General features: G+C 37.7%; 1 protein-coding gene across 4 annotated transcripts in view; it reads right to left on the bottom strand.

Moving 5' to 3' along the window:
* Positions 1-598: 598 nt before the first annotated feature.
* RNF138 (ring finger protein 138) overlaps positions 599-26850 on the bottom strand; it is a 39764-nt gene continuing 13512 nt past the window's right edge. The window contains exons 3-8 of one of the 4 annotated variants that reach the window (XM_054460286.2): positions 20116-20281; positions 18157-18272; positions 8459-8515; positions 7192-7303; positions 5240-5347; positions 599-2955 (exon numbers count right to left, since the gene is read on the bottom strand). In XM_054460286.2, the coding sequence (XP_054316261.1) occupies positions 2887-2955; positions 5240-5347; positions 7192-7303; positions 8459-8515; positions 18157-18272; positions 20116-20281 (628 nt within the window). In that variant the 3' untranslated portion in view covers positions 599-2886. The remainder of the gene's footprint in view (positions 2956-5239; positions 5348-7191; positions 7304-8458; positions 8516-18156; positions 18273-20115; positions 20282-26850) is intronic. The other 3 variants (XM_063653522.1, XM_054460287.2, XM_054460288.2) reach the window with 3 other exon arrangements.

The raw sequence follows: 26850 nt of genomic DNA, 5'->3' as shown, positions 1-26850 counted from the left end.
TTTTTTCAAAACTGTACTGCACAGATAATTATGTTATACACTAAGTGGTATCATAGAATGAGTGCTTTACTTATATGTCTATTATGAGTTTTATAGTATGTGTGTTTTCTGGGTCACACCTTTTCTACATAGTATGCTAAAAAGTCACGCTTCTACAAGGGGTTTGAGTAGCAGCTGTAAGGGGTTTCTGTAGAAGTTACGATGTACTGAAGATCATAATTAAAATACTTACCAAGCAGCCCATAGGTATATGACATTGTATTTGGCAATATAGTCTTATAACCCTGATATCTTACTTAAAATAGCTCCATATAAAACTGTTTATTAAGCAATTAAGCTATTAAGCTTTCTGCCTAGCTGCTAACAGGGCTTGAAAATCTTGCTCCATGGACACTTCATAAAATTGCTTTATAAGGTGATTAACATTTGAAATGGATAAAATCGGTTTATAAAGTCTGACATATAGCACCAGCATGTGGTAGCTTTTTCTTATCCACTTTTTTAAGTGCAAAATGATGGGTTATCTCCTACATGTCTTTCAGTGTGAATTATGAGTTAAACGTTTGCCTCCAGACAAAATTTTAATTAGACACATGAGTAGGAGAAAACCACTTTTAATTGAAAAATAAAGCAATACATCTCAAATAAGACTCTGTTTAACAACAAAACTGTAATTTGTTGAAATAGCTTTCCTAAGTGGTATTGCGAAATTTAGGTATTGGAGTATCAATACAATTCCCTCCTTTAATCCTGACTCAGCTGTAAGTAATATTAAAACTTTTCCCCATAAATTTAATTTCCGTAAATCTGTAAAGTCTATCCCTATTCCCAATTCACTGACAAAAGGGGAAATTTTAAACAATTCCCCTTTTTGCTGAGAAATTCTCAGATAAAAGCAAATAAAGTCAGTATTTTCCTTATGAAAAAGCTGATATGTGAGACACACAAGACTATCAATGGTATTTAACTCATTCACAAAACTTTAAAACACAATTCCATCAACATGACCTCTACTACAATTTTCCTTTAAAGAAGTTCCCAAATCCCAGAATGGTTTAACTTGACATACTGGATGTATTAAACTTTGAAAGAAACTATGAAAGTTATTGCTTTAAACTGGAAAACACTATGGTCAAAAGTCTCTTAAAAAGGAGCTGTTTTTTAAATTACACCCATGTAGCTGAGAGAAAATGCTCAAGCACACACATAGTAAACATCACTCTTTAAAATGACAGAACAAAGGCGCATGTTCATCAAGATGTATGGCTTTTCTTGTGGTTGTTATTACAATCCATAAATAAAGTCTTTACTGTTTGACTGAAAAAGGTTTTTACAAAACTCCACTTCCAAAATTAACATTTTTATTAAATCAAGTTAAAAAAATGTTCAGTGTAGAAAAGTCAACAAGGGTTTTAACAAAACCAAAATATACCTTTTTATACAATATATGTATATATTAGCAGCAAACTACTTCTGAGATTCTCTTTTATGTTCTTTTAGTTATTTTAAAGAAAGCATAAACAATGTATATTAGTATGGAATGTCAGCAAATCCACTCTTAGTCCTTTATTCTGTGATTTGGGCCTTCTACAAAATACTTTATGATTCTCACTAATGAATATTAAGAACATACCCAATTTTGACTAAAAAGTAGTGAAACAGTGGTTGGTAGAATCTTTTTCACTATATCACGGTCACACATTATATTTGAGAATAACAAATGAGCACCATATAAACAGGTAATTGTGTGTGTGTGTAAACTCAATTTTTAAGGTGTAATTAATAGCAGCCAACTAGATCACTTAGCACTGTGACTATCACTTTTTAAAAATTTGGTGATATACAAAATTTTAAACAAATCAGATAAACAACACTTCAACCCCCTATTGCTTGTCCATTTAAAAAATCCTTAATAGAAATTCTATATATAACCTGACAAACTGCATACACACATACGTGTGTATATATACACACAAAAGTATATGTATATATACATATACATCTTTAGCTTTGAATAAATTTCTAAACTGAGATGAAGCCAAACCTCTCATTTATATCTTCTAGAATACAATATCACCAACTGAAAGTTTCTAATAAGAGTTTCAACTTAGTTAATCAGAAATACTGGCTACTGAAAATTCTGAGGCCAAAGAGCTGTTATTCAGCTTAGTATATTCTAGGCTCACAAATCAGTCAAAGACTGAAATTATCAAATGCCCATGAAAGAAATAAATTTTTCTCTTTGTATTCCCTTCTAATAACAAAAAGAAAATATTTTTACAAGAAGCTTTCACTTTTTAAAGAATTAAAATTATTACAGAAATCTCACTAGTCTTCAAAAATAGTAAATGTTATATAAATACAATTTTCTTATAGTTGAATTTTTCAGCTAGAATCTGCATTTAAAAAATTTCCTTTGGATTATTCCATTTAGCACTTCAAGTTTCTATTCTGCAACTCTAATAACTGGCTCAGATTTGTTAGGTTATATCAATCACATCGTTCAAAATTTGCTACTGTGTGTTAAATGTGTACAATAATAAAGTAAATGGGAGGAATGCACCAAATTTCAAAAGCAACATAATAATGAAAAATTCAGAATATTTAATATTACAAAAAGATAAAGTACAACAGGGATTCTCTTTCACCGTTACATTAGTGAAACATCTTTTTTACACTTTTAAAGCTAATGTCATAACTTTCATTTTTTAACTTATCAAGAGGATGAAGTTTTTAGAAGCCCTACCTTTATTTTCAATCAAAAACTAAAATGACTGAATTACTTTTATTAATATACACATCAAGTTACTGAAACGGTGACTTCATGTAGTTTCCCCCTTAAAGATGGCACTTGCAGGTACAAAGATGCAGAGATGTCTACAGCCTTCAGATGTTTACTTGAAAAGATTCTTCAACAGCAGTTTGATACTGGGTTTCTTCATCTAACTGAAGATTCTAAAAACAATAACATTCATGTCAACAGGAAAAACATACTCAACTACTCAATACTTTGCCCAAAACATTAGACATCTTGATACACATTACACACACTCAGGACAGTTATGTACAACATATATAACAGTATCTTTTTAAGATACAAGATTTGAATACCTGAACTTTAATAAGAAATTAAGTTCAGTTGTAACTGTTCAAGAATAACAGAGAGGATCATCGCAGAACAAAATTTGAGTGTTATAATGCCTTATAAGTCATTCATAAAAAATGTGGTTAACTGGAAAGCTGGGTAAGCATGCACCTGCAGTTGCAACTATTCAGGAGGCTAAGGCAGAAGATAGTTTGAGCCTATGAGTTTGAGGTCAGCCTGGACAACACAGGGAGACTGTCTCTTTAAAAAATAAAAATAAAAAATACAACTGAAGTTAATCATAACACACAATTATAAATGTGTCATCTCTAGAAAATAATGCCAAATATCTGACAGTAAACTGATTTTAAGAAAACAAGCATTTATTGAATTATGAGTTGAGCAAGAAATGTTTTGGGGGGGGGAGTTTGGCTCTGTCACTCAGGCTGGAGGGCAGTGGCGCAATCTTGGCTTACCGCAACCTCCACCTCCTGGGCTCAAGCAATTCTTGTGCCACAGCCTGCCAAGTAGCTGGGATTACAGATACGCACCACCATATCCAGCTAATTTTTGTATCTTTAGTAGAGACAGGGTTTTGCCATGTTGGCCAGGCTGGTCTCGAACTGCTGACCTCAGGTGATCCACCCGACTTGGCCTCCCACAGAACTGGGATGACAGGCATGAGCCATCGTGCCCAGATGAGTAATAAATTCTTAACCATAACATGAAGCCTACAGTTTATTCAATCCATTATAAAACTACTCCTTAATTTTAAAAATTATATTTGCTATCAATTTTATGCCCTATGAGTTTGGCTTTAAAATCAAGGCCTCTATTTGACAATCTGAAATAATTAGAACACCTACTTTTCTTTTTTTTTTTTTTGAGATGGAGTCTCACACTGTCACCTAGGCTGGAGTGCAGTGGCGTGATCTCGGCTCACTGCAAGCTGTGCCTCCTGGGTTCATCCCATTCTCCTGCCTCAGCCTCCCGAGTAGCTGGGACTATAGGCACCTGCCAACACGCCCGGATAATTTTTTGTATTTTTAGTAGAGATGGGGTTTCACCGTGTTAGCCAGGATGGTCTCGATCTCCTGACCTTGTGATCCACCCACCTCAGCCTCCCAAAGTGCTGGGATTACAGGTGTGAGCCACCACACCCTGCCTAGATTACCTACTTTTCTATGGCAAGGTAAAACAACTTGACAATTAGATCAAAAGTGGTTCACAAATTTTTGTATTTCCAAATACATTACATAGCAATCTTTCTTACAATGAAAATTTAATAATAATCTAGAATTACTTCATAAAATTGCTAAAGCAATAAAGCACACCTAAATTTTACATATATTTCAATTTTTATTTTGAAATTGGCTAAATAATGCAAATTCTACAAAATTTAAAAACCATTTAACAAGAATGATGTAATTTCAACACTGGAAGGCAGACAAAAATGTAGATTTTGTTCATATCACTCTGCTTACCTAAACTGGAAAACAAATAGCCATTCTTTGTCAGGACTAATCTTAAATAAACTTTTGATTAAACTGAAGTTGAATAAAATGCAATTTAATAATTAATAAAACAGGTTTTCACCTAATTAAAAAAGTATATCACACATTTAGAAGTAGAAATTAATCCGTTTTGCTTTATGAATTCATTTTACATTATATAACTTCTCTTACACTCTTAGTCTCTTTGGAACCTGGCTTTGCCTGATAACTAAGCTCCCTCATTTTTAAAAACGTTGTGTCTTACATGCTAGATGTGAGAAATCTAAAATTTCTAGCATAATACAAGCAACTTATACTACATGAGAAATATATCCTCCATATGTTGTACCAATTTTACTTCTTTTGTAGGTACAATTTTCCCTTAAATCTTGAGAGTTTTCATGTAAATCTTCATTTTGTTAATCTGGGTGCTTGTTGTTCCTCTATTAATTCTCTCTCTAGTACAGGAGGTAGACAGTAAACTCAATTTTTACCATTTCTACAAGCTAAAGTTCACCAATATTATTAAAAACCTAAGAACTTGCTCTAAATCCATCCAGTAAGATACAACAGCTTGCCACAAAATTTAAGTCGATAAAAAAAAGTTATTTTAACTTTAATATTTAAACAGTACTTTCTTAATCTTGAAGAATTCACTTACCACAAATTCTCCATAATCAAATTGATGTCTCTGATTTAGATGACTAACGAAATTTCTGGTAATCTGGCTAGGATCTCCCCAAGGAAGAGACACACAAATAGGACATGTCTATAAGAAACAGATTGTTTTAAACAAAAAATAATAAAAACAATGAAATATTATACAATTGAGAGTATTAAAATAACACAGGGATATGTTACCAAAAATATCTACGTGAGAAGCATTTTTAAAGGCCAAGTTCCATGACTAGATCATTTCCCAATCAATTACCTTAGATAAACGACATTAATCTAACAGTAAGAGAGATCTTAGACATTCTATTCCTTAAATCTCTTATTACACAAATGTTTCAACAGAAAAACCACATCTAGCTTTTAATAATACCAACTGTAATGACAGTTATCACTAACTGGCTGCCTGCAACATAGCCAATATATTATCTCATTTGATCTGTACAATAACCATATAATTATTATTAGTTTTATTTCATTTGTAAGTAAAATAAAAATGAAGTAAACTGGAAAATTTACTTTAAATTGTATCCTTAGTTTTTCTTTTTTTTTTTTAAACTAGAGACACTGTCTCACTGTTGTCCAGGCTGGGTCTCAAACTCCTGGGCTCAAGCAATCCTCCTGCCTTGGCCTCCCAAAGTGCTGGGATTAAAGGCGTGTGCCACCACACCCAGCCATATCCTTACGTTTAAATGAAGTACATCTTAAAAAGTGAATGGATAACATAACTGAAATAACACAAAAAAAACTTCAGTAATTAAACTCTAGTCAAAGTTTATATCGAATATTATGCAGAAATGAATAAAAATTTGGTAATCCAATATAAAACTAAGTACAATCTTTAATATGAGCGAGATTTCCTGGAACATCTTTGGCACTGTATTTGTCTGTTTAAGCATAACTGAACCCATTCTAATAAGCAAAGTAGGTAGTACGCCTTCTTAGATGGTATGTGAGAGCTTAAGGTCATCCTCAATGGTTATTGAAGCATATTCTTTTTATTTTCTTTATTTTTAAATAGACAGGGTCTCACTATGTTGCCCAGGCTAGTCTCGAACTCCTGGGCTCAAGCAATCACCCCCTCTCGGCCTCCCAAAGTGCTAAATTACAGGCATGAGCCACCGTGCCCAGTCCTGAAGCATATTCTTTCACAACTTTTCCTAGCATACTCACTAAAACAACTTAGAAATATCTACAGTTCTTATTGATAACATTTTCCTTCCTATTCTCCTTTCTGAAGACAATATTTATATATCAAAATGTTCAGCTGAAAGGGAAATATCTCTCCCAGCTCAGTTTCTCCTGTTCTATTCACAGCTGAAATAACTTACCTGTGAAACACTTCTCTAGGATCATTATATGTTGGAATCCTGAATTCTGCTCTATCTCCCTCCTTATCAAAAAGCTCTCACCATTTTCTTACATACCCTCAAAATGTCAAAAAATATGTAGGCATCAAATAAAACGTCTAAGTCTTTTCTTTCCTTGCTTTATGCATTCACATACTATATGCTGCAAGAAAACAATAAAAATACCTACTGACTTTATTCTTACTTACAGGTATTTTCATCTACAGCAATCTACCTGACTAGATCTACTTGTCTGCCATCTACAGAGCAAGTAACTGAGGCCTCAATAGACAGGTTGTGCTACTGCGCAGGAATGAGTTCCCGGTTCATCTTTCATTACTTCACTCTTCTCCAGACTGTGCTATATTACGTCACACTATGCATCTCCCTTTTTATAATGAGAGTTACTGCAATTTTAAATATCTCATTTTGCTTCACAGTCATCACAATCCTTTGTTGACAAAAATCTACCTTACTGATAATGCCCCAACCAAATATAAATCAACTACTTTCCCTCGCATACATGAAGTGAAATAAATAGAACAGCGTGTTTTATTCTAAGCAGAAGACTGTCTCAAACATATGTACTTACCACAGGAACTATCTGAAAGAGGTGATTACTGTTACAGTGATCCAGTAAACGCTGTCTGGTAAAATTTGATTCTTGACACAGGGGACACTTAAAAGTAGGATGACCAGAAGAACTATAAAACAATTTTAAATGAAACATACTTAATTCAGAATCATAACACAAAAATAACGCTCTATTTTTTGAGGAATCACCATACATTTTTTTAAAAAGTTATAATTATTAGACTATTCAAAGATTCTCTCATTTTGAACATACGTATTCAGGAAATGATGCATTACAGAGGTTCCCAATCTCAGTTTACAGTACTCTTAGTGTCCTCAATAAATTTTTTCATGGCGCCTCTAGGCCAAAACAAAAACAAAAACCTAGCTGACTTCATTTATTATGTAGTTAGGTCCAAACTTAATTGTAGTCGTTTGTTTGATGCCAATAGCTGTCATTGTATGTCCCTTGAAAATTTTTAATATTCTGTAGTATTCCACATTTTGCATACCTTTCATCTAGGAACTTAAAACTTATAAAAGACTTCCATCAATATCGTATCTCTAATAAATACCAGGCCCTAGGAATCCAACATCCAAAATTCAAAGGAAAAGAAAAAAACAGAAGCACTGATCATGAAAATGAAATACTCGAAAACATTCTGAGGATCAAGCACCACTGAGTTTTAATACTTCTGAATTTCAGGAAGGGACAGTTCAACACAGACAATTTTACCTGAATTGTATGTGGAAGAAACCTGACCACAGTGAAAGAGAATAACTAAACTCTTCTAACCTAATGTGATTCTTAAAAGCAGTAACTGCATTTTCTATTTCTAAACTGCTAACTTCAAACACTATGCCTAATGATGTAACTGATTTTTATTTTTTAAAGTTTAATTTACGGCCAGGCGCAGTGGCTCATGCCTGTAATCCCAGCACTTTGGGAGGCCAAGGCAGGTGGATTATCTGAGGTCAGGAGTTCAAGACCAGCCTGGTCAACATGGTGAAACCCTGTTTCTACTAAAAATACAAAAATCAGCCGGGCGTGGTGGCAGGCACCTGTAATACTAGATACTTGGGAGGCTGAGGCAGAAGTATCACTTGAACCTGAGAGGCGTAGGTTGCAGTGAGCCCAGATTGCACCACTGCACTCCAGCCTGGGCAAACAAAGCGAGACTCCGTCTCAAAAAGAAAGAAAAAAAAAAGTTTAATTTAAAAAGCTATTTGATAAATGATAAATATAATATTACTTGCTAAAGTGGCAGGATTTTTCAAAAGCTTACCTTGTATTCTCTTGGTAAGTTTCTGTGTTATCAGATGTGGATGTTTCACTCCTATTGCTTAAGAAGCACAGGGGGAAAAAGTTAATACCTCAAAGTAATGAAAACACACTAAAGGTTCATTATCTTGAACCATTAATGAAGAAGACTAGTCTGAATTTGTTTTAAAAGTCTGAACTTCAATACTCCTTTTTCCTATTGGGTCCTTGAAAAAACAAAATTTGAACTTCATATGGTTCTGAACTATGAAATAATTACAATATTAATTACTTTTAAATAAATTGACTGCTCACTAGATTCTTATTCATGTTCTTAAAATTAACTTATGCACAGTTACAGAAATATAGAGAATTTTGCAGAATTACCTTAAATCCCATTCCTCTACCTTTACCTAGACTAGTAAGGTTTTAAATGCTACGGTAGACTCCAGAATTTGTGAACTTTTTTACTTGAAACTAGGACATGGTATAAGATTATGCCCTCCAAAGTGGAGTAATTTAAGAAAATATGTAAATGTTCATTATGTTTATATGTTATTTCCAGAAAGGAAAGAAACCAGGCTTCACTAACATTTAATATACAGAACAACTTAACATCCCCACTTTTACCATATGCCAGAGAGTCATGTGTCATGGAATATCAGAGGAATCCTGAGGGAAGAGTAAGTATTACATACAGGGACTGCCATTTGTGTGCTACAGAATTTGATCAATGTGGTCAATTTTATTTGTTTATTTATTTAGTTTTTGAGATGGAGTCTCAATCTGTCGCCCAGGCTGGAGTGCAGTGGTACAATCTTGGCTCACTGCAACCTCCGCCTCCTGGGTTCGAGCAATTTTTCTGCCTCAGCCTCCCAAGTAGCTGGGATTACAGGCGTGAGCCACCATGACCGGCTAATTTTTGTATTTTTAGTAGAGATGGGGTTTCGCCATGTTGGCCAGGCTGGTCTTGAACTCCTGAGCTCAGGTGATCCGCCCACCTCAGCCTCCCAAACTGCTGGGATTACAGGCGTGAGCCACCGCGCCTGGCCCAATGTGGTCAATTTTATAAAAGCAATGTCTTTCAATAGTAGAAATCTTAACACAGTAATAAGATAAGTAGTGGCTAAGAAAAATTGTACAACACAGGTTGGTTCTATATCTCAATGCCAGAGTTTAAAAAGTTGAACTTAAACTGGTTATTCATTTTTCCTTTATAAAAAGACAAGGAGTACTATATCATCTACTTAACAGCTGATCTTTCTTTTCTGTTTACTTTCATAATAAATGTATATACAACAATGTGTACACAGTGAAAAGGCCCCATTCCAATGACACTCAGTTCACTTCTGTGAAGATAACAATGTTATCTCTCCACACATAGCCCAAGCAAGCAAGCAAACTTCACTTTTAAAACACATAACCCAGGCTGGGCGCAGTGGCTCACACCTGTAATCCCAGCACTTTGGGAGGCTGAGGCGGGCGGATCACAAGGTCAGGAGTTCAAGATCAGCCTAGCCAACATGGTGAAACCCCGTCTCTACTAAAAATACAAAAATTAGCCGGGTGTGGTGGCGGGCACCTGTAATCCCAGCTACTCAGGAGGCTGAGGCATGAGAATCGCTTGAAACCGGAAGGCGGAGGTTGCAGTGAGCTAAGATCGTGCCACTGCACTCCAGCCTGGGCAACAAGAGCAAAACTCAGTCTGAAAAAAAAGTACATAACCTAAATAGAAGACTTAAACTACTATTTGTACCTTTCTGGAACTAAAAACCCGCTCTTTAAAATAAAGTCAAATTATGGAGAGTGCATTTATTAAGGGAGTGTTACATGATTTTGTTACCAAAAACAGCATGTGTCACCAATTAAAGAACAACTCATATCTATACATTTAAAATTGGTAGCTGTTTCTAACCAGCTTAAAAAATCTTCCAAATTAATATAATCACTGGGTTTTGAATGTGCCCTTTAAAAATACCGTAACAACTTCTAATTGGTTTACAGAACTATAATATCATTGGGGAAGATGAAAATTTCAGCAACAGTCCTTTTTATGTTTAGAAAATAGGATTAAAACTTTTTTTTTTTTTTTTGAGATGGAGTTTCGCTCTTATTGCCCCGGCTGGAATGCAGTGGCACAATCGCGGATCACCACAACCTCCGCCTCCTGGGTTCAAGCGAGTCTCCTGCCTCAGCCTCCTAAGAAGCTGGGATTACCGGCATGCACCACCACACCCGGCTCGTTTTGTATTTTTAGTAGAGACGGAGTTTCTCCATGTTGGTAAGGCTGGTCTCAAACTCCCAACCTCAGGTGATCTGCCCGCCTTGGCCTCCCAAAGTGCTGGGATTATAAGCGTGAGCCACCACACCTGGCCAGGATTGAAAAAATTTTTATTTTATCCTATGGCATACATCTTCCATTTGGATCTGCTTTTTTTTTTTTTTTTTTGAGACAGTCTCCCTCTGTCTCCCAGGCTGGAGTGCAGTGGCGCAATCGCGGCTCATTGCAAACTCCTCCTCCTGGGTTCAAGTGATTCTCGTGCCTCAGCCTCCCGAGTAGCTTGGGTCTACCGGCCATGCCACCATGCCTGGCTAATTTTTGTATTTTTAGTAGAGACAGGGTTTTACCATGTTGGCCCAGCTGGTCCTGACCTCAAGTGATCCACCCACCTTGGCCTCCCAAAGTACAGGGATTACAGGCATGAGCCACCACACCCAGCCAGTATACTATGCTGTTTTAAATAAACACAAACACTGGGGGTACATACTCAATTCTTTCACTGATAGGGTAATGCAATCACAAAACTTCTGATTTAAAGCATTTAATATCAAAGTTAATGCCCTTTTTAAACACGTTCTCCCTTCTATCTACCATTATAACTCTCAATTTTCCATTATTACTGTCATCATCATCATTCTAGTTCTTCCTAGTCATCCTTGTATCAAGCCTGGGCTGTTGTATCATGCCTGCTCATTTAGCTCAGAATAGGTTCAACAATAGAAAATCAATTACTGACAGCAAATCATTTTTTTAAAAACTTATGATTTATCAGATACAGAAACACCAATAAAATTCAATCTCCATAATAAAACAAAAACAAAAAATTATTTTCCCATAGTTATGTCTATGTCTGTTGCTTTTTAATTTAATGTTCTATATCACACTTGGTTTACTGCATTCAATAGGATCTCTATCCAATGTTAAATAGTAAGCACAATGCTTTTTAAAAATGCAAATGCCTAGACTCCAGATATCAGAATATCTGGAACTCTAGCCAGATGTATATATGTTTTTAATTTCATACATGATTCTGATTTGAGTAAAACTATTAATGGGGAAACCTTAAATTCAGGGTAATACTGACATGGAGCAGATAAACTGTAAAACTAAAAGATCTACACTAAAAAACTATAATAAATATTATACTTATTTGTAAAATCAGGAACAAGAAAAAGGTGGCTGCTATTTAACACTGAATAGAAAACCTATTCAATGCAATAAATCAAGTATTATACAGAACATTAGATTTAAAAGAAGCCGACAAACTATGGGAAAATATAATGATTTTCTATATAATACATCTAAAAGAATCAACAGGTAGATTATAAGAACTGCCAGATTAGAACTATTACAACTAACAAATCATCAAAGTTGCTGAAAACAAGATTAACATAAAAATCAATTTACTCTCTAGTAATAACTAATTAGATTATCAAACAGGAAAAAAAAGGGGGGCTCATTTTTATAGCAACAAAAACTATAAGGTTTACTAGAAAAAGATATAAAACACTTACTAATGTTCTAAATGAACTTTTAATCCTTTTTTTTTTAAATGAGAAAGAGGCTGGGGGCAGTGGCTCACTCCTGTAATCCCAGCCAAGGCAGGCAGATCACCTGAGGCCAGGAGGCTGAGACCAGCTTGGCCAACATGGCGAAACTCTGTCTCTACCAAAAATACAAAAATTAGCCAGGCGTGGTGGCACACGCCTGTAGTCCCAGCTACTTGGGAATCTGAGGCAGAAAAATCACTTGAACCCAGAGGCAGAGGTTGTAGTGAGCTGAGATCACACCATTGCACTCCAGCCTGAGGGACAGAGTTAGACTCTGCCTCAAAAAAAATAAAAATAATAAATAAAATAAAATAAAATGAGAAAGAGGCTAGGCACCACAGTGGCTCATGCCTGTGATCCCAACACTTTGGGAGGCCAAGGTGGGAGGACTGTTTGATCCCCAGAGTTTGAGACCAGCCTGGGCAACACAGCGAGACCCTGCCTCAATAAAATAAATAGTAAAATGAGAGAGGTCATATTTCTAGAGGAATGAACAATGGATCACTTCCTACTGGCCTCCCTCCCCCCAAGAAAAAATCACGATGCAGAGATGTGTAGAACATAAGTGGCATTATAAATCAGTAGACAAAGAACTGACTCCTCAATGAATGGTACCAAAACAAACGGTTTATCCCATGGGGAAAATTTTTCCTACCACACATTACACATCCCAAATAAATGTGAAAAGCTCAGCTTTTAAAGTTTAAGAAGAAAATATCTTTTATAACCTTCATGTAGAAAAAAATTTCTCAGGTATGATATAAAAAGAAAATTAAAGAATATGCATATACATGTAAATACAATACTTTTCTATGTCAAAAGACACCATACAAAACCAGCCAAAGACTAAACAAAAATATCTGCAATGCATGTAATGAAGGATTATTATTACTATTATTATTTTCCTTTTTTGAGACGGAGTCTTGCTCTGTTGCCCAGGCTGCCGTGTTAGTGGCACGATCCCGACTCACTGCAACCTCGGCCTCCCAGGTTCAAGCAATTCTCCTGCCTCAGCCTCCTGAGTAGCTGGGATTACAGGCGCGTGCCACCACGCCCAGCTAATTTTTCTATTTTTAGTAGAAACAAGGTTTCACCATGTTGGCCAGGCTGGTCTCGAACTTCTGACCTAGTGATCCACCCACCTCAGCCTCCCAAAGTGCTGGGGTTACAGGTATGAGCCACCGCGCCTGGCATTATTATTATTTTTTGAGAAAGAGTCTTGCTCTGTCTCTCAGGCTGCAATGCAGTGGCCAGATCTCAAATCACTGCAACGTCTGCCTCCTGGGTTCAAGAAATTCTCCTGCCTCAGCCTCCTGAGTAGCTGGGACTACAGGTGTGTGCCACCACGCCTGGCTAATTTTTGTATTTTTAGTAGAGACGGGGTTTCCCCATGTTGGCCAGGCTGGTCTTGAACTCCTGACCTCAGGTGATCTGCCCACCTTGGCCTCCCAAAGCTGGGACTACAGGCGTGAGCCACTGCGCCCAGCCATAACAAAGGATTATTATCCAGAATATATGAAGAATGCCTATAAACAAGAAAAAGAACATTTTAATACTATGCCAGATTTCTTCATAGCTATTTAGCCACTTAAAATATTGAACAATCTGGAGAGAAATTTATTAGGAAAAATAAAAGACTGCTGGTAATTTTTTTTAGTTTTTGTGAAGAGCTGTATTTGAAATAAACTGTATGAGCCTACTGATATCCAGTTACTAATGTTTACAAAAAGTCAAGATTAGTAGGAACAGCCTGAAAACAGACCAAATGATTTCCAAGGAAGATAAAATTGAAATGTCTTCTGTATCTTAATGATTACATTCATCTTCCCTCCTCCTCCCCACTTCCTGTGGCTAAAGAAAACAAAAATATATAATCTTATGTTAGCAGCAGAATTTTGTTAGAAAATAGGAATGGCCTTAGTAAAATTAGCACTGCTATGTAATATAAGAAACTACCCCACACCAATGCAATAATTTTGCTAAAATATCCTCCAATATTTACTAATTTATAGTAAACAGTACTACTCTGATTATGAATGAAAGTGACACAGATTATTTTAGATGGCTCAACTGGAAGTTATAGATTACAGTTAGATACATGGAAAAAATAATGTCTGTTTTACCAATTCCTGTATATTCATAACGTGGAGTGTGTCCAGCACTTCAGAATGTATAATAAACAGTATGAATTAGTGAAATGACCTATGGATTTATTTTGCAATTTTTTTTTCTACTCAGATAGTTGCATGCAAATGCCACTTTAAGAATTTCCATAGCCATGCTCTATTCAGCTCTCTTCTTCAGGTTCTGGTATCTATTTCCTCCTCTCTCCTGCTTTCAGTAGACCCAGAGCACACCACTATTCCTTGTGGCTTCCTATACCCTACTTATATAGTGTACCTAACATACTACTCTTTGAAAATAGTCTCTTTACTAAATTCTCCTCAAATCGCATAATTAGAGCCCACTGTTTCCTGCTCAGACCATGAGTATACCACGGATCATATTTTTCCTACCACTAAAAAAAAAAAAAAATTTCTGGCTGGGCGCAGTGGTTCATGCCTGTAATCCCGACACTTTGGGAGGCCAAGGCAGGCGGATCACCTGAGGTCAGGAGTTCGAGACCAGCCTGGCCAACATGGTGAAACCCCATCTCTACAAAAAATACAAAAATTAGTTGGGTATGGTGGTGGGCACCTGTAATCCCAGCTACTCAGGAGGCTTAGGCAGGAGAATCACTTGAACCTGGGAGGTGGATGTTGCAGTGAGCTGAGATCGCACCATTGCACTCCAGCCTGGGCGACGAGCAAAACTCTGTCTACAAATAAATAAATTAAAAATAAAAATAAACATTTCTGGCCAGGCGTGGTGGCTCACGCCTGTGATCCCAGCACTTTGGGAGGCCAAGGCAGGTGGATCACCTGAGGTCAGGAGTTTGAGACCAGCGTGGGCAACAAATTGAGGACCCCATTTCAATGTGTTTAACACCAAAAACCACCCTCCCACCCCAAAAAATCAAAAAATTAGATGGACATGGTGGCATGCACCCATGGTCCTAGCTACATGGGAGGCTGAGGCAGAAGGATTGCTTGAGCCCAGGAGGTCGAGGCTACAGTGAGCCATGTTCACGCCATTGCACTCCAGGCTGGATGACAGAGTAAGACCTTGTCTAAAAACAAAACAGAACGAACAAAATAAATTCAAAAATTAAAAAAAAAAACGCTTTTCCTTCCTTTGCCAATTTTCTTACTGACTAAAAATCCATATTCAAACTCAATTCTTCCATTGCAATCAGAACTCTGCATAGGATATAGAAATAAATAAGACTAAAAAGCTCATTCTAGGTGAGGAGACAGGCTGAAATTAATTAATAAATACAATAAAGTTTAGAGATCTAACAGCATAAAGAACAGTTCCATCAAGAAGAAATTCTAGAGCTCAGGAAGGATTTTACTGAGTAGCTAACCCTTGGTCTAAGTCTTCAAGGAGAAGGAAAAAGTCGATCAGCTGGCAAAATGCAGGTTGGGATATTACTGGTAAAAGTGTGGAGGTGAGGGAGTGATAATGATGATGATGAGGAAGAATTAACATTTTCCAAGCAAAGTACTATTCAAGTTTCTTTACCTGTATTAACTTATTTATTAACTTCAACCCAATGAGGACCTATCATCATCATCGCCTCTCATACCTTTCCTTAAACAGATGAGACAACTGAGGCAGTTTCTTGACAATGTAATACAATTAGTAAGTGACATCTGAAATTTGAACCCAGCACTCCGGCTCCAAGCCTACATTTTTAACCATAGTCATACTGTTTTTCAAGAATGGCAAAGAGAGGGAACAAATAAATCAACATGGCTAAGGCATGTGATGCAATGATGGATAACCAAGAAAGCGGCTATAAAAAGAGAGGAAAGGGCCAGATCAGAAAGGGCTTTGGAATAAGGAATTTTGTCGTGGGTGTGTGTGTGTGTGCGCGCGTGCGTGCATGCGTGTGTGTTTGTTTTAGACGGAATCTCACTCTGTCGCCCAGGCTAGAGTGCAGTGGTGTGCTCTCGGCTCCCTGCAACCTCCGTTTCCTAGGGTCAAGTGATTCTCCTGCCTAAGCCTCCCAAGTAGCTGGGACTACAGGTACACGCCACCACGTCCAGTTAATTTTTGTATTTTTAGTAGAGACAAAGTTTCACCATGTTGGCCATGGCGGCTGGTCTTGAACCCCTGACCTCAAGTGATCTGCCCACCTTGGCCTCCCAAAGTGCTGGGATTACAGGTGTGAGCCACCGTGCCCAGCCGGAATTTTGTCTTTTATACTTCATTAATATTACTTTGGCGATAGAATGTAAAACAGATTAGAGGATAACTACCAGCTAAAAGGCTATTATCATAGTTCGAGTGAGAGATGATGAGGGCCTGAGCTAGGGAAGTGACAAGATAAAATAAAAGTACAGATGAGGAATATTGCTATTAGGAATCAAGTGTCTATGACCAAGTGGATCTAAGAAGTAAGGGGGAGGAAGGCCTGTCTCCTGATAAGAAAATTTGGTCATTACAAGCATGATTACAATCATGTATACTAAGAACTTTACTAAAAGCTGGAGATATGCTCAAGACAAACACCATCCCTTCACTTAAGAACAATCTATTGGGTAAAAAAGCAGATAGGAAATTACAATAAAGTAGAAGTACAACAGTAAGAAAAACATAGAAATGAAGAAACCCAGAAGGACTAAAAAAAAAAAAAAACCATAAGAGCAACAACTTTCAAACAAATTTCCTTGACACTAACAAGTCAAGTAAAATGAGAACCTGAAAAGTTTTTTCAGACTAGGCAATCAGAAAACTACTGCAGATCTTTACCAGACAATCACTAAAGATCTTTACCAGAAATTTGAACTGAGTAGAGAAGACGCCTAATGTAGTATGATCAACATGAAGTGCTTAAGGGCAGTTAAGTTACTAAAAATTAGCAATATATAAAATGAAAGGCTACTAAAATAAAATATTAGAGACTGCTTAACATACTGTCTCCTGGGAACCTTTCTATAATAGTGGCAATATTGTCTTTCCTTACAGTTACATATGTGCTTACTATTGAAGTTTTCAAAATTAACAATGCATTGTTTAGGGATACATGCATGGGTGATGATACATAAAGAAAATCAAAGGAATGAATAATCCAAATAAGAGAATAGTGATTGCATCTAGGAGTGTAGGGTTCAAATGGGCAGGAGCTCACATAGAGATCCTAAAGTTCTGAAAAATGTTCTTTCTTGACCTGGGTTAATAGGTAACTGGATGTTTATCATTATTTTTCTAAACCACAAGTGCATTTTGGCCATTTTTCTGTGTAAAATACATTTCATAAAAATGTTTAATGTACATAAATCTGAGATAAGATACAAATCAATCCAAATCTAGTTGTTTAAAAGAAATGAGACTCAAATAGAACTGCATTGCACCTGGTTTCACTTTTACATGACATTTTAGAATAAAAATTTCTAACTCTTAAGTCTATCCCTTAGATAGCAAAGAAAAACAGGTTGTAGTTTGCAAATACATTACTGAAAAGAATTTTCTAGTTTTTCAAATCATTTCAGTTGCAAAATCAGTAAGAGAAAAATCTCCAACTTTTTTACTCAAAAAAATGAAAATTCTTAGAATGATTTTAAATAACGTAAGCTTAAGTTCATGAAGTTCATCTCCCAGATGAGATCTTACGTGTGCCAAACAGATTTTAAGGCAACTGCTGTAGTTCTGATACTTGGCAATTCACTTTAAAAACACATGTGCACATACACACACACATCCCCCCAAATACCTTATCATATAGTTCCCAAAACAATTTCCATTTCAATTATGAAAATTCTGTATTTAGGAATAAGTATTGCTTACCTGTTCCCTACTGAATCTTGAGAGATCTGAAAGTTTGGAATGATAGAAGAAACACCATATTCATCCTGATACTTCTTACAAGATTTGTAATGATGTCTCATGCGATAGAATTTAATCTGTAAATTATTAAAATGTGACTTTTAATTTAAAATAGAACTCATAAGATGTGAGATAGTGTAAAAAGAGGAAAAAAATAAAAGTTAACTAAATACTCCATTTAAACAGGAGTTGTATTTTTTTAAAGTAAATGATTTCATCCTTAAGTAGGAGTTAAAAATAGATAATACATTTCTGTTCATTAAATGTAGAGATGGAGAAGAGTCCATCTGTCCATAAATTCACTGCAAAAAACAGCAAATAACTTCACACTTGAAAAGACACTACCAGCAGTAGACAAAAAAAATTAAAAGCACTAAGAGGATGCCCGATGCTATTGAGCATGTCTTATTATTTAACTTCTGCAGCCTGGCAGAGTTAGAAAGCACTTTAAAAAAATTAAGTTCCTGGCTGGGTGCAGTGGCTCACGCTTGTAATCCCAGCCTTTTGGGAGGCTGGGGCGGGTGGACTGCTTGAGTTCAGGGGTTCAAGACCCGCCTGAGCAATATGGCAAAATCCCATTTATACAAAAAATACAAAAATTAGCCAGGTGTAATCTCAGCTACCTGAGGGGCTGAGGCAGGAGGATCGCTTAGAGCCTGGGAAGTCAAAGCTGCAGTGAGCCAAGATTGTGCCACTGTACTCCAGCCTGGGTGACAAAGTGAGACCCTGTCTCAAAAAAAATTAAGTTGCCAGGAATACTTAGAACATTTTTCAGTTTCTCACTGAGAGGAATAGCCAGAATCTCTCGAGTGTGTTTTCCAGCTTCACTTCATTGCCCTGTCAGTTAAACATTTCCTTCAAAAAGATGTAAAAGCAGATCTGACTTGTGTAAATGCATGAAATAGCAACCAGCTTTGCTCACTGAATTCATTAGCTATTAGAAAAAATGTCGGTGATAAATCTATAGACACATGGATATACTCAAAGCCTAACCACCTCTCACTATTTTATTCCTTCTCCAAATGACAGAATAAAATCCAGATTAGAGAATTAATGCTGGTTATTTGTTAAAACCTGATTTTCCTACATGTTCCTTAAAATTAACCAAATATTTTGTGATTTCTTTCTTCTTCTTCTTTTTTTTTTTTTTTAAAGACAGAGTTTCGCTCCTGTTGCCCAGTCTGGAGTGCAATGGCACAATCTCAGCTCACCGCAACCTCTGCCTCCCAGGTTCAAACAATTCTGCCTCAGCCTCCCAAGTAGCTGGGATTATAGGCATGCGCCACCACACCTGGCTGATTTTTGTATTTTTAGTAGAGACAGGGTTTCACCATGTTGGTCAGGCTGGTCTCGAACTCCTGACCTCAGGTCATCCACCCACCTTGGCCTCCCATAAGTGCTGGGATTACAGGCATGAGCCACCATGCCCGGCCCTTGTGATTTCTTAAATACATACATAAATACATAAGTAAAGTGAGGAGCTAGAGAGTTCCTTAACTACATAAATCCATGTGCCCGAACTAGTAACATTTCTATGTGCAAAGCTGCAATAATGATGCTACCATGAGAAAAACTTAAGGGGTGAATTTGTACCAGAATGGGGTTTAAATGAGCTAAATGCCAGCTTGCTAATTTAGTTACTTTAGTAAGTAATCAATGAGAAATTACTTTTAGAAAAATGCCATGCTAAGTATTATGAAATTCAGTGATTTTTTTTTCAGTCTCATTTCTCAATAAGTTTATAATCTAGTAAGATCTATGACCACAGCTTTTTTTGGCCTTTTCTATCCAATTCCCAGTCTAAATACCTTTCATCTTTTCAAAAAAAAAAAAGGAAAGCACCAACCAAGAAAATTCAAATAAGAATTTCAAGAGTAGAAACTTGGCTTCCAAAGAAGAGAGATGTCACATTTACTCTACCTGTTTTGCACAGCATCTGCAGCTACCAGAAAACTTCCTCATTATATTTTCAAGGTCTAAGGCCCGTTCAGGACATGCTCTCTCTCTTCTAGTCACATTTCCACGACATAGGGGACAATGTGCTCCGCTTTCCCTCATTGCAGTCAGGAAACATTTTCTACAGAAACTAAACCAAACATTGTGACACATTAATTACAAAAAAAATTACTCTCTTCATCTCTATAATTAAATACAAACAAGTGATTATAAATATGTATTCATATTAAATAAGTTAGGCTACTCATATGTACATAAATCTCAGTAGTTTAGTAACTGTATATGTATCAGAGAATAAGATTGATAACTGGACTAGATGGGAATATTTTAACAATTACACTCAAGTCTGCTTTACAACTTCCTAACACAATATATGATGAATAAATATTAATGCTACATATTAATAATATTACTAGAGGAAGCACGGTACAAAGGAAGAATTGGATCCTGGCTCTGCCATTTAGTAGCTGTGTAATCTTAGGCCAACAAATTAACCCACACTGGATCTCCATTTCCTCCCCTTACAAAATAAAAGGATGAATAACATAAGCTTTTCTCTCAAACTGATGTATATCAACATGTTTTTCCACAAGACATAAACAGGTCTACTACAAAAGAGCACACACATTGGTTTGGGAAGTTCTAGGATAAAGTTAATAGGTTTTACCCAAAGTTAGGTGTTACCCAAGGTTATCTGCGTGTTAACAGGTGTTCCTCAAAGTTATTTGGTCCAGAAATAGGAAAATTTCCCAAACAGTGTGCAATGGAACATAATTTGAGAAATACTTAAGAATACTTCCGGCTTTGCCAGGGACGGTGGCTCACGCCTGTAATCCCAGCACTTTGGGAGGCTGAGGCGGGCGGATCACGTGGTCAGGAGATCAAGACCATTCTGGCTAACACACTGAAATCTCATCTCTACTAAAAATATAAAAAATTAGCCGGGCATGGTTACAGGTGCCTGTAGTCCCAGCTACCTGGGAGGCTGAGGCAGGAGAATGGCATGAACCCAGGAGGCGGAGGTTGCAGTGAGCCGAGATTTCACCACTGCACTCCAGCCTGGGCGACAGAGCGAGACTCCATCTCAAAAAAAAAAAAAAAAAGATTACTTTAAACGTCTATAACCAACTTTCTAATTAGAATCAAACTAAAATCTTTTTATCTTTTCTAGCCCCACCAAATACCTTATTTGATCATTTTGCTTTCAAGAGAACCAGTTAAATTACAGACATATATATCTGGGATCTAGAATACATATACATTTAATCCAATCTCCTATAAATATATATGAATATTCCTCCTCTATACTAACAAAAGTTGAGAGGAAATGGTGCGGTAACAGATCACATTACCTGAGTTTCCTAACTATGCAGCACTTTTAAACAAGTCAGTTTTCCCCTCTAAAATCAGTTTCCTCACTCACGAAATAATAAAAGTATCTACAACTGATTGGGCTGTTCAGAGGATTAAAATAGATAACAAGGATAAAATGCTTAACACACTATTTGTCATGGTCAGGAAAGTGCTCAATAAATAGTAGCTAGGGCCAGGCGCGGTGGCTCACACCTGTAATCCCAGCACTCTGGGAGGCCGGGTTAGGAGTTCAAGACCAGCCTGGCTAACACGGTGAAACCCCGTCTCTACTAAAAACGCAAAAATTAGCCACGTGTGGCGGCTCATGCCTGTAATCCCAGCTACTCGGGAGGCTGAGGCAGGAGAATCGCTTGAACCCGGGGAATGGAGGTTGTGGTGAGCCAAAGTTGTGCCACTACACTCCAGCCTGGGCAACAAGAGTGAAACTCTGTCTCAAAAAAATATATAAATCAATAAATAAATAGTAGCTAATATCATTAAAGCAGCACTAGAAGTCACTACCAATTAACACCATAAACTAAAACATTAGGCAGGGTGCAGTGGCTCATGCCTATAATCCCAGTGCTTTGGGAGGTCAAGGCAGGAGGATGGCTTGAGGCAAGGAGTTGAAGACCAGCCTGGGCAACACAGCAAGACCCTGTCTCTACAAAAATTAAAAATAAAAAAAATTAGCTGGGTATGGTAGCATGCACGTCCAGTCCCAGCTACTCAGGAGGCTGAGGCGAAGGATCACTTGAGCCTAGGAGGTTGAAGCTGTAGTGAGCTATGAAGGTGCCACTGCATTCCAGCCTGGGTGACAGAGCAATACTGTCTCTCAAAAAACAATAACAACTAAAAATATTTACCATAGCCAGAAACCAAAATAACGCAAAGTAAACAAGATGCCAGTTTTCACTTGTCAAACTAAAAACTAGTTTTATTTATTTATTTTTATTTTTTTGAGACAGAGCCTTGCTCTGTCGCCCAGGCTGGAGTACACTGGTGCGATCTTGGCTCACTGCAACCTCCACCTCCAGGGCTCAAGTAATTTTCCTGCCTCAGCCTCCCCAGTAGGTGGGACTACAGGCATGCCCCACTGCAACGGCTAATTTTTGTACTTTTTCTAGAGATGGGATTTCGCCAGTTGCTCAGGCTAGTCTTGAACTAAAACAACGGCCAGGCACAGTGGCTCACACCTGTAATCCTGCACTTTGAGAGGCTGAGCGGGGCAAACGGCTTAAGCTCACAAGACTAGCCTGGGCAACATGGTGAAACCCCATCTCTACTAGCCTGGCATGGTGGCACATGCCTGTAGTCCCAGTTACTCAGGAGGCTGAGGTGAGAGGATCACTTGAGCCCGTGAGGCGGAGGTTGCAGTGAGCTGAGATCGTGCCACTGCACTTCAGCCTGACCAACAGAGTGAGACCTTGTTTCATTAAAAAAAAAGAAAAAGACAAAAATGAAAAAAGGTGGGAAATACCAAGTGTTAGGGAGGATATGAACCAACCTAAACTCACACTGGATGCTATGGGAGTATAAACTTTTACAACCATTTGGAAAACTGGGTGGCAATATCCATTAGAGCCCATAAATTCCACTCTGAAGTATATACCCATCAAACCTATATACATAAAACCATGGGCAGTGGCTTATGCCTATAATCCCAGCGCTTTGGGAGGCCAAGGCGGGAGGATTACTTGAGGCTAGGAGTTTGAGGCCAGCCTGGACAACATAGTGAGACTTTGCTCCTGTAAAAAAATTAAAAATAAAAATAAAAAATTAGCTGGGCACGGTGGTGCATGCCTGTAGTCCTAGCTACTTGAGAGACTAAGGCAGGAGGATTGCTTGAGCCCAGGGGGTCAAGGCTGCAGTCAGCTATGATCACTCCATTACCCTCCTGCCTGAGCAAGAGTGAGACCCTGCATCTATTTAAAAACAAAACAAAACAAAAATTACATATATAATCAGAAAAAATTTGCTAGAAAGTTCATAGCCACACTATTTATAATAGCCCCAAACTGAAAACTATACATAGGTCCGCCAACAGAAGAATGCATAACTAATTATGGTATATTCACAAAATGAAAGTTACAGTATGATGTATTGAGAATGAAAATGTTACAGCTATAAGCAACAATATGAACATAATGATATAATGTTGAGCTAAACAAGCCAGATATAAAAGAGTACAAACTGCATGATTCTATTTTTTTAGAATGTACAAAAAGCAGTTAAACTATGTTAAAGGTCAGGATAATGGTATCCTGAAGCAGGTGGGATATGTTCCCTTAGAGAAGGGAACATTAGGGGAGTTTCTGGGATGCTAATAATCTGTTGCTTGACATAGGTGCTGAATGGTTGCTTGATATGGGTGTACTCAATTTGGGAAAATTCACTGAACTGGATACCTGTGATAGGGACACGTTTCTGTATGCATTTTATACTTAAATAAAAAATATTTGGCCAGGCATGGTGGTTCTCGCCTGTAATCCCAGCACTTTGGGGAGCCGAGGCGGGTGGATCACCTGAAGTCAGGAGGTCAAGACCAGCCTGGACAACATGGCAAAACTCCATCTATACTAAAAATACAAAAATCAGCCAGGTGTGGTGGCGGGTGCCTGTAATCCCAGCTACTCAGGAGGCTAAGGCAGGAGAATCACTTCTACCTGGGAAGCGGAGCTTGCAGTGAGCCGAGATCACGCCCCAGTCTGGGCAACAGTGCGAGAACCCATCTCAAAAAAAAAAAAAAAAAAAAAAGAGTACCCTTTAAACAAGGGTAGTTATATTAAAACTATTATAAAAGTAACTAAATAAGGCCAGGCGCAGTGGCTCACGCCTGTAATCCCAGCACTTTGGGAGGCTGAGGCGGGTGGATCACAAGGTCAGGAGCTCAAGACTAGCCTGGCCAACATGGTGAAACCTCATCTTGACTAACGATACAAAAAATTAGCCAGGCGTGGTGGCGCATGCCTGTAATCCTAGCTACTTGGGAGGCTGAGGCAGGAGAATCACTTGAACCTGGGAGGCAGAGGTTGCAGTGAGCCAAGATCACGTCATTGCACTCCAGCCTGGGTGACAGGGTGAGACTCCATCTCAAAAAAAAAAAACAAACAAACAAACAAAAAACTAAATTAAGATTATCTTCTAACTGGCCTTTAAAAAAAAAACTGCTAAAATTTAAAAAAGAATTACTAGAAAAAAAGGAAAGTGGACCAGGTGCAGTGGATCATACCTGTAATCCCAGCACTTTGGGAGGCCCGAGGAGGGCAGACTGCCTGAGCTCAGGAGTTCGAGACCAGCCTGGGCAACACAGTGAAACCCCATCTCTACTAAAATACAAAAAAAATTAGCCAGGCATGGCGGCGTGCACCTCTAGTCCCAGCTACTCAGGAGGCTGAGGTAGGAGAACTGCTTAAACCCGGGAGGCAGAGGTTGCAGGGAGCCGAGATCGCGCCACTGCACTCCAGCCTCGGTGACAGAGCGAGACTCCATCTCCAAAAAGAAAAAAGGAAAGTGAATTTAACCAGAGACAGTTAACACATAAATGCCCTAATCCAGTGGCCCAATAGCCATAGGAGACAGAAAGAGAAAATTATTTTTAAAGAAACAAAAGGAGAAAGTGAAAGTGTGAGGGGAATTTCCAGAGCTAAAAAATATGTCAGCAGAATAGAGACAAGTGAAGGACCTGTACAATAAATTTAAGAGTCACAACCAGATAGGTTACTGGAAAAACTTCAAATAATTTTTCAGCCAGGCGCAGTGGCTCACACCTGTAATCCCAGCACATTGGGAGGCCGAGGCGGGTGGATCACGAGGTCAGGAAATCAGGATCATCCTGGCTAACACGGTGAAACCCCGTCTCTACTAAAAATACAAAAAATTAGCCGGGCGTGGTGGCGGGCGCCTGTAGTCCCAGCTACTCAAGAGGCTAAGGCAGGAGAATGGCGTGGACCCGGCAGGCGGAGCTTGCCGTGAACCGAGATCACACAACTGCACTCCAGCCTGGGTGACAGAGTGAGACTCCATCTCAATAAACAAATAAATAAATTAATTAATTTAATTTAATTAAAAATAATTTTTCAGCTTCTAATATCTTCCAGAGAGGAAGTAAAAATAGATCACCTACTAAGGAAAGAGAATCAGATTAGCATCAAACTCATGAGCAATAACAAATGACAAAATAATAGAATGATGTGTTCAAAGTTCTGAGGAGAAATGATTTATAACCTAGAACTGCATCTTCTGGATACTAAATCATTTTATATCACTTAAGGCATTTCTGATATAATGTAACATATGAAACACTGAAAACCTTTGCATTCTGCATACCCACACACTAAAACTTATAGGGCTTATGGAAAAAAACGGTTGGAATAGACCACTCATGCAACCTTGTCGCCAGACTACTAACAAAACCCAAACAATCCAAATAAAAATACGAACGATTCTGAAAAGGTATGTAAAGTTCCTAATAAACACTTCACCCTAAAAATTTTTTTAAAAGAGAGGGATAAGTGGTTGAAGCTGTTAAATTACGGAAATAAATTTAAAATGCACAAGGGAAAGGAGAAACATGCAATAGGTATTCCAAGAGAGAACTCATAGCCAAACTGAACTAAGAAGAATGAACGTTGGGCACCTTGTGTCATAGTGCTTAATTCTATGGTTTGTTATATTCAGCTACGTTTTAGTGTGCTTTGCTTCAGCTACCATTTGTTGATGGACCAAAACAATTTTCAGGGGGAAAAAAGTCACATATAAACCTATCTGTTCTGATATCTGTTGTAGCAAGTAGAACAGACTACATCACTGTTCAGTCCATCAATTATCTTTAACCTTGCTTGTGGTCTTCTGATATGGAAATTTTTTAACTTTCAGTCATGGCCTTTTCCTAAAATTATGGTTTATGCTTTTGCAGTCTTAAGAATTCCCCACTTCACCATCAGAGATATTCCCCCACATTTCCTTCTAAAGTTTAAGCTTTGCTCATTAAAGTTTTCAATCCATCTGGAAATATTATCATGTATAGCACACAGCAGAGATTCTACATATAAAGCTATTGCCCAAATACTATCTTACTGATGAAAGCCACCTTTTCCTCATTCATTTGCAATGTCACGTCTATCAAAGATAAAAAGTTCCAAAATACATGTGGAACTATTTCTGGACTCTGTAGTATATTCTAGTCAAATATCTACTGCTGAATGAACACCATACGATTTGGCCGGTGTGGTGACTCATGCCTGTAATCCCAGCACTTTGGGAGGCTGAGGTGGGCGGATCAATTGAGGTCAGGAGTTCAAGACCAGCCTGGCCAACATGGTGAAACCTGTCTCTACCAAAAAT

The sequence above is a fragment of the Pongo pygmaeus genome, chromosome 17 (genome assembly GCF_028885625.2).
Source record: "Pongo pygmaeus isolate AG05252 chromosome 17, NHGRI_mPonPyg2-v2.0_pri, whole genome shotgun sequence".
NCBI lineage: Eukaryota > Metazoa > Chordata > Mammalia > Primates > Hominidae > Pongo > Pongo pygmaeus.
Note: the sequence above shows the minus strand (reverse complement) of the source record. Positions and strands in the feature narration are given on the sequence as shown.